This window comes from Neopelma chrysocephalum, unplaced genomic scaffold, assembly GCF_003984885.1.
Source record: "Neopelma chrysocephalum unplaced genomic scaffold, ASM398488v2 Primary Assembly neopelma1_125, whole genome shotgun sequence".
In the NCBI taxonomy this organism is placed as follows: Eukaryota; Metazoa; Chordata; class Aves; order Passeriformes; family Pipridae; genus Neopelma; species Neopelma chrysocephalum.
Window position 1 is genome coordinate 2,138,334 of NW_020897787.1, and position 19,068 is coordinate 2,157,401.

The 19,068-nt window shown below is 41.1% G+C and overlaps 1 protein-coding gene across 6 annotated transcripts in view; it reads left to right on the top strand.

Moving 5' to 3' along the window:
- The window catches only part of ESRP2 (epithelial splicing regulatory protein 2), a 42,274-nt gene extending 35,291 nt beyond the window's left edge, over positions 1 to 6,983 (top strand). For 3 of the 6 annotated variants that reach the window (XM_027698290.1, XM_027698292.1, XM_027698291.1), the window contains exon 16: positions 5,591 to 6,983. In XM_027698290.1, coding sequence (XP_027554091.1) covers positions 5,591 to 5,749 — 159 coding nt within the window. In that variant the 3' untranslated portion in view covers positions 5,750 to 6,983. The other 3 variants (XM_027698294.1, XM_027698293.1, XM_027698295.1) reach the window with 3 other exon arrangements.
- Positions 6,984 to 19,068: the final 12,085 nt, after the last annotated feature.

Sequence of the window (19,068 nt, forward strand, 5' to 3'; positions counted from 1 at the left end):
CAAACCATTCCAGTGGGGTCTCTGTGACACACAAACCATTCCAGTGGTGTCCCTTCCTCGGAGCAGTCCCATGGCTCTGGGGAGTATCAGCATTCTTACGGTACAATTGAGACACTTCAGGGGCACAGCCAGTTTAGGGCATTTCTCCTGCCTCTTGTGCTAAAGGTTGCAGTTACCTGGTCATCAGAACTCCTTTTATGTTCCACACTTTGTCTGTCTATGCTTTTTTCCAAAGTCTGAGAGACCCCTCTGGGAACTGTTCTGGTTTATTGGTAGTTTAGGCCATAATTGCAGCTGCCATCCAGGAAGTGGCCATTTTTCCTATGATGTTTTCCTTTTATTTGCTCCCATTTTTTCCCAGTTGAGGTGTATCTAAATATACGCTCCTGTTTGGCTTTTTTTAGCAGTGGTGGTTTTTTCCCCCCTAGATTACTTTGTATCTGCTGTTTTTAGACTGAGCTTTGAATGTTCACTGTAGGAACTGCAAAAATGAAATGGAAATCAATGACTTACTGGTTAGTGACCTGGTTAAATCTGTGCATAGTCTGTGAGGGGATGAGAACAGTCCCATATTTCTCTCATCATAGACGAAAGAAATGAAAGAGAAAAAAAAATGTACAAAGAGAAAGTGTAGTATACTACTTCTATTAACCAGTTTACCCTTGGCTTTGTCCTGTGTGGTGGAATACTTTTGTTTTGTTCTTATGGGTTCTGAAATGCAGATAGAATCAGAAGTATTCACAATCATGTACTTACTCAGGCAAATTAGGGTAGTTTTTATTTCATTTGAAGAATTGACTGTTCCACAGCTTCTGTTTCAATTGACTGCAGTCTCTTACCTATTGTTCTTGTGATTAGAAACTACTTCTATCGCTTGGTCTTTTGATGATTTTATTTTTCTTCTTTCTGTTTCTCTTTCTTTAGGTCTGAGCCTGAGCTCTGACAACTTTGACTTTCTGGGCAGGATAGTTTTCCCACTTTCATGTTTTCAACATTGTTTATTGCATTTCAAGCGTAACCTTTGAAATACTGTCCCTCACAAGAGCCTGTAGATCTTTGCCTACTGTACATCTACTGATAATCTAAAGTATGTACTATCTTGAGACATTCTTTCCAAAGAGTAAACTTACATTTTGTAGATTTGTTTCAAGGGCAGGTCTGGGAACTGATAAATCTAATATTTGCACGGTCTGGTTGCCCTAGCAGAGACTATCTAGAAAATACTTCTTATATTTGTCTTCTACTTAATGGCGTGGGTCTAGATGTGAAGGTGACTAGAATTCAGTAGTAAAAATTCTGGGAGGTTCTTTTCTTTTATGTTCTCTGGGCTCCTGGTTATTGTTCTCTGTGAAAGGTGTATACTGGCTGTTTATTTCTTTTCAACTTCCCTTTGGATGGAGACAATGTGTCCTGTATCCCCAAATATAACACCTTTTTCTCCCTAAGCTGGCAGGAGACTTTTTGTATTATAGAAATATCAAAGGAAGGCAGCATAGTACATCCATACCGTGTGCATTTGGCAATCATCTAAAATGTTAGTGCAAAACAGCCATTTTGCAGGGCAGGAAAACCTTCTTGCCACCAAAAGGATATTCAATAATTTGTGTTATGCTGCACACTTTGTCTTCTGGATTATAGGAGCCACTCAAGTACTCTTTGCAGCATGTGCAAGAATTCTCAGTTCTTTTCCAGGATATATAATTTGGCAAGATTGAGATAAAAACAATGTTTCATATTCCCCAAGATGTGTTTTCTGACTATATGTTTTATATTTGTACCAGGCCAATAGTATGTGTGATTACTGTTCAGATTCAGGACCTCAAGTAATTCTTAGATCTGGTACTATATGAGGTTTTTGTTTTGATTTGTTGGTGTGACTGTACTGTATAGTCACTATTTTTATTTTAATATACTACTTCTACAAATCTATCATGATGCAGTTACACTGAATCATTTATTGCTTTTTTCTGTGTAGAAATATACCACACTGGTATAAATTTTATCTTGTAGGTGCATTCATGCCAGGACACTGATTTTCTTTAATTGCATTGGTGTAGTCTGTGTAGTGCAAGCATTATATGCAGTTAAAGTGTTTATCACTCTACCCTAGAGAAGGTGCAGTTTATTTCCATAGGTACATCAAAGGTCTGAATGAGATCCATACACTTCTGCCAATGCCCCACTTCAGTGTGCAGGCTGGGAGATGCTCATCTGCCCCAGTGAGAGCCATCACTGCAGGTGTGATTATGCTCCTGCAAACCTGAAGAGTTTGGTTACCTGATGCTGCCATCTCATGAGTAGAAGGGGAAAAAAAGGAGCACTTTATGATCTGAGCTATTTCCCTTCCTCGATAAGGAACAGTTCAAATACAGTTCAGAATTTTCCCCATGAGCATTTATTTTATATCTATTCCTACGACCAGTAATACAGTCGATGTACTTTTTTTTTTTAATCTTGCATAAAAATAGCATCTGTCAAATTCACTGTCTCCTGCCAGTTATTATAGCTGATGCTCTTAATTATGGTTGCAAATGATCACGTGTGTGGCTTGCTGTAGCAGGACTGTTCCTTCCCTTGCTGACTGTCCCGTGTCACATTGTACTTAGTACGCCCCCGAGGACTACAATGGCCTCATTCAGCTGAGCGATCAAGCCAGGAGTGTGTTACAAGCACCGAAAGAGTGGGTCTGTTTGTAACTCTTTGTCACTTCTGGAGAAGGTAAGATATGACGGGCAGAACCTGTGTCTCAGAGGTGAATGGGAAGGGAAAGAAGGGCTTGGTGATAGAGATTTTTTTTTTTGTGGCTTTTCCCCCCTGTTGGCTTGCGTTGGGATCCTTGCATTAGTCCTTCTGCTTAAAAACTCGACTAACCTGAGGAACTGGGCCTGCTGCGATGCGGGGCTGGGGGAGCAGTGTTGGGGCAGTGTGACTGCCTGGCTCTGCTCAGACGGTGTGTTCAACTTCCAGCAGGGTTTGGTAGTGCTTGTTTCTCATGGAAAGCTTCCAGTCCAATATTTTACTTTTAGCGGAGTGGTAGAAGATGATTTTTTTCTTCCTATTGCTACAAAGCACGCACTAAGGTGTGGGCAAAAACCCCCAGACCTCTGGCTTTGTCTTTTCTGTATGATATAACTGGCTGGAGATTAATATTTCTGTTTCTTCATCTCCCTAATGCAATGGGAGCTATTACATTATTTTTTTAGGAGAGGTTTTTTGGGTACAGTGACTTTCTGATGCAATTAACTGGATTTGCTAACAGTAAACTTGCCTGCATATTTGGCACTAACACATAATTCTTAAAGAACTCGCTGTGGCCTGTGTGGAGTACTGGATGCCCCAGTACTATTGTATTCCATTCAAAATGCTACTGATTAGTCAGTATATTTTTTTCTCCTTAAGAAAAAAACCACAACAAACTTTTAGTACAAATATGGCAATCAAATACTGTGCCTTGAGACAATTACCTTCATAGACAAAGGTACTTTCACATAAACACCATCAACTCAGTTGTTTTCAAATTAGTTGGTTTCTCACTATACTGTTGGATCTGCTGGGGAGCAGATGGACTAGAGGCTGCTGGTCTGGTGATTAACTGGAAAACCAGATCAGCAGTAGGTTTCTACTATGTATGGCATGGAAAAAGTCTTTGACTAATTCATGGAGTAGCTCATCCAGAATTCTAAGTGGCTCAAAGTAGTATTATACATATACCACTCTTTTTAGAATTAAAAAAAATTCCAGAAAAAATATTTCTATGAATCTGAATCTAATTATAAAACACAAATGTACATAAAGAAAATCTATTTCTATCTCTATAAATCCATGTGAATAAGAACTTAACACTAGTGTGTCTTAAAATGAAACCGAAGGGGTTTATTTAACTCCTTTAATTATGTTGCTTGCAGAATGCATAAACTTCTCTGCTAGCTTTCTATGCAACTCTTATAACGTGAATTTCCAGATCCTTGCATTGGTGTTACACCAATAAACTATGTTTTTAAAGCTCTTCTCTGTGCTTAGAGGTATAACTGTGCTCCATGTGTGTTTTCAGCTGACTCTAACCTGCAATATTAAATTTCTGTTCTGGGCTGGTGGTAAATGACTTAATCCCATAAGGATTAATAACAAAGAGCTTGTTTGGAGTAGAGCATCTTTTAGCTCAGATTTGTGACTTAACCCGAACTGCGTTCAACTTTCTCTTTGAGCACAGTGTTCTTCTGAAATAAACCAAGATTACTTCCAAACTTGAAGTGGGCTTTAGGTGTGAGGGTTTTTATTTGTCTTCGAATCCCTTTCTGTGTGCTATTTCTTGACTAACTTCAGTTACCTGAGAAGAAATAAAGCAAAGTCTGTACTAACTGTCTTATGCATGCTTTTGGCTTCTAATGTGTACCGTTGCTTATATCTTAAGAATATTTGTACTGCCTGCTCAGTGTTTGGGTAAGTGAAGCTCTGGCGTGTACTTGCTTTATTTCCATATGTTTGAATGTAAAGCTGTCAGAAACTGCTCTTGGTAATAACTGAGAACTCTGTTTCTTACAGTATACCAGACACACAAATTCTACAAAAGTGAAACCCTTAAATATTTTAACCTTTTATAAGCTCAAGAGGACATATGTCACATGAACCTAACTTGAATTGGGTTAATACTCCTAAAACTGGTTTTGTCTGACGCTGTTTTTTCCAACAAATTAACCTTGTATGCTGAGCTTTTGATCCTTCAGCCTTTGGTTTTGAAACTTCACTGATATTCATTTCTATCCAACAAACAGGGGTTCCAAACTTACCTTGGAAGTACTTCCTGCATGTTATGGGAAATGGCTGGAGTACAACAGGGCAGACAGATGTCTGCTTTGAACTCAGCAATTTGGAACTGCCTTTTAAGACTTTATGAGGGCTTATGCTCTCCAAAGTAAATCAACTCCAGTGACTAAATAGTCTCATCTGCTACTCTGCTTTTTCTTAGCCTTGTTAAAATTACAATGAGTACTTATTTCAGTTGGACTGCACCAAATTTTACTTCATTTTTCTGAAAAATCTTTCTTGCGCTGTATACCTGTGTTGAGTTCAGCTCATCCTCCCAACACAGAACTCATAAAGACAGCTCTTTTATTTTTTGTGTATGTTTTTTTGTTTTGTTTTTTTGTTTTTTTTTAAACTGTGTGTGTGAGTATTGACATGCCTTATATATATCCTTTGTCACTTGGCCAGTAGTCCACATAGTACAAGAACTATTCATTGAATGGCTGGACTTTCTTGCTCCATTTACCTTTTAATAACATCTATGTCTTTATTTTCTTATCAACCTTTAATTTCAATTGCTTCTCTAGCAAAATTTTTGCATGGAATTATGTCTACACCATTCTATTCAGCACACCAGCAGAACAAGAGCTGCTGCTGTTTGCCAAGCTAAAAGCTGAATTCTTCTAACCTTTGATCCCTTCTCCTCCTTCCCACTCTCAACATCCAGAGTATTTTCACCACAGACACAGGAGTGGAGTGAACCAGATGTGCAGCATTAAAAATTGCATTTCCAGGTGTGGTCTCTGGTCTTTATAGTGTTTTCTTCTGTCTTCTTGTACCATTGCAGCTCCAAGCAGATTCCATCCTCCTGCTTTACAACTTTAGTGGCCAGCCCAGTGGCGAGGCATTGGTGACTTTTCCAAGCCTGGATCTGGCTAAGGAAGCAGTGGCTGAGAAAAACGGACAGCTCCTGGGAAGCCGCTGTGTAGAATTGTACCTGGTCTAAGTGAACTCTCTCTGGGGGAGGAGGAGAGGATGTCGCACTCGACACCGTGCCTTTTGCAAAATAACAAGTCTTCCCTTGCCACCCAGGCAGCAACAAATGTGCCTTTTCAGCATAACAAGTTGGAATGCAGAGTGGTAAATGTCCTGTACTTGATTTGAAAAATGGTGCATCCTATGCCAAAGATAAAGTGAAAGCAAAAATTATGCAGTTAATTTACTTAATTTGTAATGTACTTGTGTAAAAATAAGTAAATCCACTCCTGGCATCCAGTTAATTCTGAAGACAGTCTAACAGCACTTCAGCTATTGCAGCCTTGGGAGAAACTTAGTAGCATTTGAAGTGGAAAGCGAAGCTTGAGTCAGATTCTTCTGTGTTTAGTTTTTAAGAGTTTACACTTGACAAAGTGTCCTGTTTTTTGTAGAGTTTAAATGTCTTTAGGAAGGTCTTTTGGAATGCATGACTTACCCAGTTCAAAGCGTAGATCATATTGATTTTTGTTTTGTATTGTTCTCGACTGGAAAAGATCAGGATGCTGGACCCCAAATGCAATTGTGCTTTTTCATGTTTTCATTAGACCTTGTTTTGCAAAAGCCATATTTGTCTTTCTTACCAGTGTACTGCTGCCGACATGTAAAGCAAAAAAAATAAACCCAACATCAAAATCAGAAAAACCCTCCCTGCCTGCCCATAACTTGCTGCCCCTAGCCGCAAACTTTTAATCTCTACAGGACAAAAATGGCACATAAACCTGAGTACTGATAAGTTATATTTTTTTATTTAAGCATAATAGCTTTCAGATACTGTATTAAAGATTTTGCTCTAGTTTATGTGCATGCAATTTGTTTACATCTTTACTTTATTTGTATATTATGAAACAACAAGATATGTTGAAATCTGAATTCTCTAGTGCATGCTTTTTTCTTTTTCCCATGTGTACATACATAAGCTAGAAGTACTTTTATGTCATGTAGCATGTGTTTAAAAAAAGACATCTGCTGTAGAAGCACTAAATGACTTTGTTTTTACTGTGCCTTACTTCAAAACCATTCCAAGTGCAATACCAGCAGAGCAAAATGTAATTAATTCTGTTGTTGACATGTTCATGGACGTCTGAATTGATCCTTTTTGTTAGTGTACAATTTGAGTTGTACTTTAAAGAACTGAATGATGTATGCTTCTTTATATTACAACAAATAAAAGAGATGCTTACTACGTGCATTGGCTTCTGGAAGTACGTTAAGCTTTGGTTTAATGTATTTTCACAGAGCATCATTCTTTGCTAAATAACCTCTTACACACTTCTCTCTTCTCCTAGATTTAGATAAGCATTTGTACTTTGAGTGAATGGTATGACTTTTCTTGTTTTTTTTTTTTTGCTTTTTGAGTGTGCTGGTAGGCCAGAAATATGCATGAGGCATGTTTCTTTTGTAGTGGAACACTTTTTAGGCAACGGTGATGTAACTGTTTACATGCTTAGTGTTCTCATTCTGTTGCCAGAGGAAACAAAGTATTGAACTTGAAATTGTGTTCATGTTTGGATTTAATTGACCTAATGGGTCACTCGCTTTTCTGTGCAACCCAAAATGCTACATTTAAGTTATGATGGAGCCAGTCAGCCTTTTTATTGTAAAAATGAAGAAGGGGAGGGAATCATGTAAAGATAATAGAGATTTTTTTCTCTCTAGTCAGAATTATCTCATGCCAGATGCCATTTCATCATTAAAATCTCCAAAAGGAAGTTTCAGCACAATCGGGTGGGACTGGAGGAAAAGCTTTTACATTATTTTAAAGTAGAACTGTTTGCATTACTCTGTTTCCAAAATTTATCTTTGTGAAATCTGCCACAAGCCTTACTTTTAAAGTAATTGAATAGTAGAAAGGATTGCATAATTTTAATTAACATTCCCCATGTGCCTTGGAGGAGAATGCTTCTCCCTTTTAAAAAATTTGGGACCTACATAGTCCCTCTATTAAGACTGTTACAGTCTGCCATGGTCCAGCTGGTCACATCTTGGTTGTGGCTTTGCAATCTGTTGAAATGTCTTATTTTTCTCTTAAAAAAAAACATATGGAACTTGTGTTTTCTGTTTCCTTGGCAAGCTGAGCCAGGGCTGCAGAGGAACACCTCAAGTAACATCAGCCATTATTTACACAGATTCCCCTTACTCCTCTAACACCTTTCTGGATTAGTCGACAATAATGGCAGTTCTGCTTTTTAAATACAGTCCCGTGGTAACATGAATGGAAGTTGCAAACAGGCTCTGCCCTGTGCAAAATGTGTATCTACCTGTCTGCTGAGAGGAGGCTTAGCCATCACCTACTGCTGTTTCAATCCCTGTTTAGCAGGAGATGGTGGAAACTAGTCATAGAAAGTGAACTTGGGTGTTTCAGGCTTCATGTTTGTGCGTGTACCAAACACCACACGCAGAACTCGGGAGCAGTTATCTGCGTAAAATGACTGCAAGAGCAGTGACAGATGTTGGATAGAGCAGAGAGCCCCCGGTGGGGTCTGACAACAGGCCCGACCTGGGCGCGCTCCCGCTCCGAACGTTGATGTTCTCGCTCGTCCTGAAGGGAAATGAAGGGAGGGAGGAACAGTTACAGCCTGAAGTGCTGCTGGGGTGTGTGTGTGAGGGGAGGCAGGGCCAGCCTGGCACCCAAGGCCAACGTGGGATTAAACCTGTACCAGTTGCGTGTTACCCCTTCCCGCGGTAAAGCCGGGCCTGCCCGGGTCGGGGAGGGGCAGAGGGGCCCGGGGGGGCTGTGGGTTCCCTCCGCCCTGTCCCAGCGCTCACCCCTGGACGGGAGCAGCTTTCCCCGGCCACCTGCGCGTCTGCAGGAGGCGCTTGGAGCTTCCTTTCCTCAGCTGAGGAACAATGCCGCTGTGGAGCCGCCGCTCCCCGGGCCGGGGCTGTGCCCGGTGCCCGCAGGGTTTGTGCCTCAGGGCTGAGGGGGCTGTGGCCGGGGTCTGTGCCCAGTGCCCGCAAGGTCTGTGCCTCAGGGCTGAGGGGGCTGTGCCCGGAGTCTGTGCCCGGTGTCCGCAGGGTTTGTGCCTCAGGGCTGAGGGGGCTGTGCCCGGTGCCCGCAGGGTTTGTGCCTCAAGGGTGAGAGGGGCTGTGCCCGGTGCCCACAGGGTCTGTGCCTCAGGGCTGAGGGGGCTGTGCCCGGGGTCTGTGCCCGGTGCCCGGTGCCCGCGGGGTTTGTGCCTCAGGGTGAGGGGGCTGTGCTGAGGCAGAACTGCTCCCAGGGCCGGAGCCCTCAGGTCACAGGTGCCTGCTGGAAGTTGAGCTGTGCTTAGTTTCCACCTCAGCTGCACTTGTGTGAGCAGCACCAGCCCCAGGTAGTGCCGGCCTGGGGCTGATAACCTGCGATTTTGCTGTAGAGGCCTTACAGCCGATGAGCTGGCTTCAAACCCAAGAGTTCTTCACAAATGGAAGATAAACGCTTGCATCAACTGTCTTTGGATGGTGGCTTCTGTCTCTGGGGAAGGCTGGGAACTTGAGGTAAGGCCTAAATATTTTTTATTCTTTAATGAATGCATTTACTCCTTGTGATTGAATTTTTAGACTATGCTGTGTTACAAAGACTTATCAGAGGGATTGCTGTCTTTACATGCATGTGGTTTAACAGGATAACAAAAATACAGAAAGCATTAAGCTTTAACTCTTTTCACCCAAGAAGTGAAGTTTGGTAAAGAACTATCGTTTGACTTTCACTGTTGTTAAAGAAAAGGTCCTCACAGCCATGAAACTTGATTATCAAAAAGGAGCTGCTTCTGTGCTTGCAAACAGCAAAATGACTTACCTGCATTTGTGTTGCCATATTGTATAACTGAGGAATTAAATTAGCATTGTTTGTATTTATTTCCCTAGTTTCATACTTCTGATAGTGCTGGTTTGAAGATGATTCCTTTACTCACTTCTGGTCCTGTTCTCTTGATACTGATAATTTTACCTAGAAATGGTTTCTCTGTTGGATCATCCCATAGGCTGTTCCTGCCCAGCTTACAGAAAAGATAATTTATTCCTATTACTTTTGTTTGAGATGAGCTGAGACTGAAGAGTTAGAAATGGCCATTCTCTATTTCAGTAGTTGCAGCTGTGCTTCTGAATCAGGTGTTTGCAGTTGGAATTTCTTCATCTGCAGAGCAGACTCACTCTAGACAGTCTTATAAGTTTTGCTTCTTTTTGTAAACTAAGATATTTTCAAGGAATTTTTATTAGCGAAATTCAATTCCTCATTTTTTAAAAGAAAAAAAGCTCTTCAGCTCCTTAGTTTTTGAAACAATATTTGTTTTATTTCAGTCAGTTAAAATGAACTGCAAGACTGGCAGTTTAGCCTATCGTGTTCTGATTTGTATAGAACTGTGTTTGACAAAATCTGTCGTAATGAATTTTCAGCCGACTGCTTACAGTATCTGCTAAAAGCTGATTGCATCTAAAGATGACTTGAAATGTTCTAAAGCAGAAAATTCCTGATCTGTGCCAAGGTTTGCCTATAGTCAATTTAAAATTTTCCTTTCTAGATCTAATTTTTAAAAAGAAAATCCAAACTAAACCAAGGACCTGATTTTTTTCCCTCCTATTTTCTTTTCATATAATCAGGTGAGGGCTATTGTATTATTTAGCTGGATGTGCAGTTGAAATGTGAATATTCAAATAAAGATGATGGCACGTTAGTCTAGACTTGCTAATTGTCATTTCTTTTATTGGTGCATTATTATAATAATTTTCCTTTAAATAACCGATTTTTTAGAAAACTAGATGTTTTATGTTGCTTTCTGTGTGGTTGCTGATAATAAAATGCCTTCCCTTCTGTAAACATTACCAGAGTACTGATATAGATTTGTCTATGTAATGTTAGCGGTGCCTTTGAGAGAATATCTTTTGCTGTGGGTTTTTCTTTTTTAGCAATCCTTATCCAATGGCAGGGTTAGGAATGTTTAGATTTGTCAGGAGCATCGGTGGGTGTAATTTGGTTAAACCGTTGGCTCGGCCTCTCCTGCCCACGCTAATCTTTGCTGCCAGTAGATGTCCCCGCTCCATCGGGCTTGGCAAGGAGGGGGCTTGGAACGCGGTGCTTTGGGGCCGGGAGTTCCGTTACCAACCGCAGGAGAAGCTTCTGCATAGGAATGCCAGTGAGCATTCTGCTGCTTGTAAATTTGTTTTTGTTTCTCCTGTTTTTAATTTTTTTCTATGTGTTCATTGATATTTGATACGGTTGCTTTGAAATGTACAAATTGATTTCAAATTGTGAAAAACACAGTTGTGTCTGACTCTGTTTAGCTGGAAAAAAATAAACCTTTCAAAATTGCTCTACAAAAAACAAATTAATACAATATCTAATAGAAATCCAGTGGAAATTATTGGGCAAAGAGATGGCTTAAAGTGTCACCCAGATGTGAACAGACTGTGTTAGAACATAAGAAACTAAGGGACTGAAAATAAAAGCAAAATGACTCTTCAGTCTTCTGGCTTTAAGAACGGAAAACATACACTAGTAGCATCATGTTAGGGGTTTACAACTGATTAAATTTGGTAGCAAAACACACGATTGCAGCCTAGGTTGGACAAGCATTTGCTTGTGATGGTTCTACGCTCCCAGCTGTAGAGCTGAGTGTGGTGGTTATGCTTTGCTGATTGATTTCCTTGCTCTTGGCCCTGTGGTTGGCTCCTGGTTTCTGTGTCTGCTGAAATGACCTCGATATTGGCAGCGTTTCTCTCAGAGAGGTGGCGACTTTCTCAAGCTATTTGTTCAGCTCCTCCCTGCTGGGGGTTGTAAACTACTATTGGCAGAGAGTAAGTTTGCTGTTCTTGTTGGTTTTGATCCTATTTCCAGCCTGCTCCAGATCCACAGCTGCTCGATGTCCTGGCGTGGGGGCCAGATGTGCAGAGACACGGGGTCTGCCCTCTTCCTGAGGCTGCCTTTGCAGGGCAGGCTGTGCACGTCCTCACAGGGAGCTGGAGCTCAGCAGGGGAAGAACCACATCTGACATTTTCTTTTCCCCTTCACCTAAGGCCCATGTCTGATATTCTGATTGAAATGTATCATGGTGCTTTGGGGAGGGGGAAACTTAGAGGAGTTTTGTACCAGAAGCTCCAAAAAACTGTTGTGGGTTTGTTGGAAAAATCTCCGATGTGTGCAATGGAGCAGCAGTAGAATCTAGCTTTCTTTCCTGCATTGAAAGCTTGTGGGTTTGTCAGAAAGAGTAAGATCTTTTTGTGCTGCTTTCTGAGCTAATTCACTGTTGTGGTCTCTGGGGACTGCCTTCATCACGGATGGCAGACACACAAGGATCTACTGTGAGAGAAATGTAAAGGTGGTGGAACTTGACAGTGGAAAGGCTGGCAAGGAAGAGATGCTTCCTCATCTCTAGTCAGGGCATGAGAGGTTAAGCGAGGAAAGGACAGTCTGAGCTTTATCTGGAGCATAACATTTGTTGCTACAACTTAGTCCAATGAATTCTTATTTAAACATGCTCTAAAAATATGGGGCTCATTCCCACTGGATTAGGTGTGTCTTTCTTTTGTTTGATGTAGTGCACTCCTTGTGCAATCATAGACCTCACTGTGAAAATCCACATAAGCTACGTGGAATATTAATTGTAGTAATAGCATTAATTTAAAATGTCCTTGAAAAGATCAGGACTATTTTTTTTAAACAATGCAAAAACTTAGAAATACAATCATTTTTGCTTATTTTTTACTTATTTTTACTGACAATGAAGTAATCTATGCCTGGGAATATAAACTGTAAGATTGCTTAAAATGCTATGTATTTTGTGTGTGGTATTTACCTCTGAAATCCTTCTAAAATCACTTTTCAGGAGTCAAGTCCATTGTATCCCTGCTGAAATCTGGAGAGCAGGTCAGATGATGAGCTGCAGGCTCTAAGTAGATATATCCTAAACAAGAAGCTAGAGTTGGGATTATAGCTGTTAGTGTGCATGTGAGTAGTAGACCATTTCTCTTGCTTGTGAGGAGAAGGCTCAAAAGGATGGCAGCAATGAAATGTGACTTCTGCTTGTCTCTAAATTAATCTTGCATGTCAGTGTTCTTCTTACCAGGTAAGAAGTAAGCCCCCAGAAAACAAAGGATTCTGAATTTTTGGGTTGTGGGGACAGTTTTGAGGATGATTTGGGAAAGAAAGTATATTTTAAGGCAGTTGGCCTAGACACTGATGATGCATCACAGAAAGTGTGCTAACAACAGGGGAAATTGTCAATGCAGTGAGGACAATATTTTGGGGTTTTTTATTATTGTGTTTCTGTTCTGTTCACTGGCACCAGGAGATCATCCAATTGGGGTTTTTTAGATATAGCTACTCTGAGGAAATAGCCCAGTGCTGCTGCAGTGTAACTCACAACTGAAGTGGGCCTGAGGATCTTCCAGCTACTACAGAGCAAGTGCGATTTTTGGATATTGTAGCTTTCAGACTTTGTAATGACTAGGCTAATGAGTCTTCTAAGGATTTAGAAGGTGGTCTGATTTTCTGCCCTGTTCTGAACAGGAAAAGCAGGTTGTGAATGTGCTGAGGAGGCAGCCTGCAGTGTTAGCCAATGCTGCAGGCAGGCTGGGATGAGCTGCAGGCAAAGGCCAGTTCTGCTGACAGCCTGTTCTTGGGGGAGTTGTGGGCAAGCCAGCAATGGCACAGTGCCCATGAGGAGGAAGAGCAGTGGCAGCCTGCTGGAGATTTAACCAAGCAGCTCTGAGCTGGGCTCAGCCCAGTGCATTCCCTCGGGAAGCTGGGCCAGAGGGATGCAGAGTTACCAGCACAGCTCTGCTGGGGTGCTGCTCTCAGGAGCTGCACTCACAACTCTAAGTTATAGACTCGAGAATTTTTTGTGACAATCAGGATAAACCAAAATGGGGGAAAGGGGGGTGTGCTGGATAAAATTACAGTTTATTCAGTGCGTGTCTGTCACTGAGCATAAATGAAGGCTTAACCTCTAGATACAGAATAGGAAATTGGATTTGAAATCAGAAGAAAGAGCCAAGGGATGGGTTTTCTTACGCCAGCTCCTCAGTTTTCATTCCCTTAAAACAAGGCTTATTTAGCAAGGGGGAACATGCGATATTTGTGTTGATATCACTGTAAAAAACACACAACTTTGAGGAATAATTATGGAGCTGGTAATGAAGCAGACACCCTTGGCTCTTGGAACCCTTGAACTTGTAACTCTGGCATTTGAGTCAGAAATTCTTCAGAAAAGTTATTACTGAATTAGAGTAACTTTAGAATTCTATTAAGCAATCACAGCATGTCTTTTCAGAAATTCTTCTCATTCTTATGTATTATTATTGATTTCAGAAATATTCAGTTTCATATTAGCTCTAGATATAAAATTTGTGAAGTATACAGGGAAAAAATAGTTGCAGTTTAACAGACTATGCCACTGAAAACTGAACTCTGCAGACTCTTTGTGTAAGAGGACTTGCATTTTTTTCTGAATGCTCAAAAACCACTGCCCTCCCTGCCCCCATTTGAATGGTTTTCTCTATTGTTCACTGTACCCAAGAAAAATAAGATTCTGTGGTTTATAAATAATTTTTTATTTTTTACCCACATAAACCATAGGGTGTTTTTTGAATTTTCTTATTAAAAACACTCCATCTTTTGTCCCCCAAATCTACGGTGGAAACCTAAAAGACTATTTTTTCAGTATCTTTCTTTTTCAGTACCTTTCTAATGCGCAGTGCTTTGCAGATCCATGTTTAGATAGTGAGAGAGCAGCTGTGCTGTGCAGAAGGTAACTTGTATGACAATCCCCTTCACTGGGAGATATTAGGTTGGAGAGAATACCAGTTACCTTCTCTTCTCTCTTAAATGGGTTCTGCTGATGGGCTTTAGGAATCATATAATAAAATTTCATACTTGCTGGCCTTCAATCACTCCAAATTTGATAGATTTACAAGAAGATGTTTTTCTTGAATGGCAAATGAAATCTAAGGTCTGAAACTCAACCTCACTTCTTCACCCACGGTGAGGTCTGCAAACAAATAACCGTCAGTAATATGGAAAATACCAGGCCTGGTTTTTGTGTACTCATTCCCTTTTCAGAATATACCCAGCATGAGCAGGCTGGGCCAACAACGTGCCCAAAGCAACAGGCAGCACTGCCCAGGTTTGCTCTGATATGCCCTATGTCTAGATTTCATTTGTGGAATGAGCTCATCTGGTTTGGGTTACATTTGAAGCATGATGTTAATATTTAGTCTAAAATTATCTTTGTATTCCACATAGGATCTCAACAGCGAATAAGATCAGCAACTTGTGATTTTTTCTTTTTAAGTTGCCCCCTCCCCTAAATTGTTTGGACTTTCATTTCAAGGCACAAAAAAAGAACTTTTTTTTGTTAAAGTGATTTTCTGTGAACACAGTAAATGCAGTTCCATTTCAGACCAATAATCAAACCACACATATAGCCTTTTGTCTCAAACGTATTAAAGTATTGAAGATAATGTTCTCTTGATAATGCTTCATGATGGGAAAACGTTCCTCCCTCTCAAAAAATGCCTTTGCATTTATCTTACTGAAGTGTTCACTAAAAGATTGCTAATGTGGAGCTTTATAAATAATCCTTTCTGTACTGCTGTAAGTGTAATTTAATGGCCATTTCTGGGAGGAAAGGCTGATGGGAAGGTATTTATAGGAAGTACCAAGGGGTGCCTGACAAGCTGAGGGGGATGGTTTGGCTCCTCAGCTGTGGCTGCTGCTGCAGGAACAGCTCTGCTGGGCAGGGTGAGCTCCTTGGCCTCCTGTTCCCAGCCCACCCAGCGTGTTGTGAGCAGAGCTCAGCTCTGCAGCCCTTGCAAACTCTGCTCCAGCTGTGGGAAGCCACTGGCCTGCCTACAGTAGTTCCTTGAAGGCCAACCAAGGCCAGCCTTAATTATACAGACAAAAAAGAGAAAATAATTGAAATGTTCCCAACACTGAGACAACAATGAAGATTTCCTCTTAACCCTACTATAACATGAACCTTTTTTTTCTGAAGGACACGTTTTTTTCCTTTCAGAATGGCTCCTCTTTGGGAAAGCTCTCACTGAATCATTAGTCCTACCTGGCTGAGCCTCTGAATCCAGCCTCTTTTGCCAGGTATCTTCTTTCTTACAAAGGAGATTTTTCATTGCAAAATTCTACACTACATTTTAGAAAATAAGGCTGTAGAGAGTTGTTTTGGTTTGTTTTTTTTCTCAATTTTTTGAGACATGCAGTGTGGTAAATTTTAGGATACCAGGAATCTGTTTTGTAAGATTTAATGCTGCCTTTCTTAAATACACCTTCACGTGTCCATTTCTTTAGTTGTGCATTTGTTTTGTGGAAACCACCAGCTGCACGATCCTGTCTCTCAGAGAGCACCTTCTGTGGCGAGGGGAGAATGAAGACTTTCTGGGCAGTTGTTAACATGGCTGGTGTTGGAAGCAATTGTTTCATGTGGTTTGGATGCTTCTCTACTGTTGTAGGAACAAGAGAGGCACATCAAATTAACTGTTTATATATAAATTATTGATTACTTTTAAATTAATAAGGTTGAGAAGGATGTGTTAAATATTTCTAGAGTTCGTCAATCGCCATCTGTTATTTAAGTGAATTCAATGATGGGGCATGAATAAGGCATTAAGTGAACCTGAGTATATTTTCATAACAGCAGAATTTTGGAGCTAAAAAGAGGGGCTGTAAATATGAAATAATAGCAACAGGTTGGAGTGAGATAAGGCTTTCTGACCAAGGCCTGGCAGGAGGCTCTGCTGCCATTGCAGGTGTAAGGCACAGACAATATAAGCCCTTGAATGTCACTGTCCCGCCCCTCCCCACACATTTGCTGCTCCCTGAGTGCAGTGAGAGCATCATCCAAACCAATCCCAGCCTGGTTTCGGAATTAGGGTTCCTAACTGGGAACTGGTCCTTCTTTTCCTCCTCCCAAGTGGAATCTGGAATGGATTCACTAAATGACATGGAGGGGGAAAAAAGCAAAGGACCTTAAATTTCCTCTGGTTTGGGACTGCCTTTAAATGGTGAATTTTTATGTGGCAAAGAGCGGTGATGGAACAGCTCGTGATCAGCAGGTTGTGTGTTTGCTGAGACTGGGACTAGAAGGTGCCCTTTGTAACCGATAAGGCTCTGAAACGCTTTGTATATGTGACCTGAAATGTCAACCAAAACATATGGAGTTCTGGGAACTGGAAATCACGGTACTTAACAGAGATTTTATGTTATCTCTGTGGGACATAGTGGAAAATAACTAGATGTAATTCAAATGATGATTGCTTAAGAAAACATTTACCTTAGTGGCCTGTACAAACTCAGATAATTATATGATACCTACTTGAAACTCACCTGTATTTCAGCTAGCTGTGATATTTCTTAAATTCTTCACTTTTTGTGATTATTATTAAACACTTGCTGCATTCCAGTTGAGTGGAGGTTGTCTTCTTGGTGACTAATATGATGGTTTTTTGCATTTATTTGAAGTATCTCATGATGGAAAATGAATTAAAACAAAATAATAGCACAATTTGTCTTTGATACAGTGATACTGAAATATCAATACATCCTAAGACATCTTTGTGTATTTTACCAAGGCTTATTCAGTGCTGTGATGTTCTGTCCCTTGTCACCCTTGGGGTTTCAGTATGTGCCCAACAAATGAATGCCCAACAGGGAGCCTCCAGTATGGCCAGCAGCTACTAGGAATTATTTGTGCCTGTCTGGCACATGTGCCTCAATTCTTCCCCAAGCAGTGCCTTTTGAATGGGGAACCTGCTCTGTTAGTATTTCAATTCAATGGATGAAGTACTGGGTCGTTGGGTCACTTGCTAAAATGTCCTGATTCACCAATGTTAGGATAAGGAATGTCTTGCTGTTACCTAGATTACTTCAACTAGTATGAGTTAAGTGTGATTTAGATCATGAATCTGTGTTTAATCATAATGCTCAGAGCAAGCAGGTTTGTTGTTGTTGGGGTTTTTTTGGTTGTTGTTTTGTTTTTAATAAAACACACAGGAGTAGAAATAAATAAACAAGCCCATGTTTAGTCTCGTTGCATTTATACTGTGTGAGAAAGCTCCCTTTTTGTGCAGTAAACAGCATTGCTCTTTCCCCTTCTGATAACTCTCCTTAGGGGCTTAGCCTTTGTCTTTTACCTATTTGGTGGGGTATCTTTACCTTTTATAGGCATTAGTCCCTTTCAAGTCTTCTAGAGGATTTATACCAGTTTAATCTCTCCTGCTGCCCCCTTTATTCCAGATCCTATTCTTTTCTTGAGTAGGAGAGAGTTGGGCCACCCTCTTAGTTAGAATAAAGGCAGTTTCCCTTCGACCTATACAAATGTTTTCACAAATTAAGCAACTGCTTAGTTTTTTGCCTCAATGAGGTGTTGAATTCTCTCCTCTCCCTGGAGAGCTGCAGCCCCTTGCTGCAGGAGTTTCTGAGGCTGTGCTGTGTCTCAGGCTGTGCACTGGAGGCAGCGTGCCCTGGTTACACGGAGTTTATCACTGGCTCTTGGGAGGGACCAAGCGTTGCCCTGCACCACTCAGGGGAGCAGATTTCCAGCCTTCCTTGGCTTCCTGGCATTTTCTCCTTCTCTAGGCCAGTCTCCCCTGTACTGACCTGCTCTGTCCTTAGCCCTGGGATGCTGTATTCCTGGTGCTACCAGAGCTTTGGGCTCTGCTTTCAGCTGGGTTCATTTTACCTTGGTTAGCTGTCACTACATTAGCCTCTTCTGGGAAAGGCAATATTTTCTGCCATAGTTTATGGTCAGAAAAAGGTATAAGATGGTCCGGTCATTAATTAGAAGTACAAGCAGCAGGGACTTCCTTGTAGTTTGGCATAGAGGGACACTGTAGAGGCCTGTGAACCTCCTGATCAGCCCTGTTTGGCTCAGTGCAGGAGGGCCAAAGCTGTTTTCCTCAGTGACCTTTCCGTATGTGAGATTTCATCTCCTATTCCTGCTTGCTTGTGTTTGTTTTGTGGGAGTTCTACTGAGAATGAAGTGACTCAAAATACACAAATGGGGAGAAATAATTCAAACTGCATGTGATCCTAAACCTCCCTCTCAGCTGCAAATAGAAAGCTAAAGCTGGTCTACCATCAACATCTTGCTTTATGTCCAGTGTCCTGTGGCTTTGGAAAGCTCACAGAGCATAACTTGGACTCAGGTCTGTGTTTTGTGAGCACTCGAACTTCATTTGCCAGCAAAAGAAACTCCTGAGAACCGCCCTTCGTCAGCTTTTTTCTTACCCCTGACTCTTCTTAGAACAGCAAGTTGATAAAATATTGTAATAATTCTGCCCCCAACCAGAAGCTGCAGTTTGCCTTCT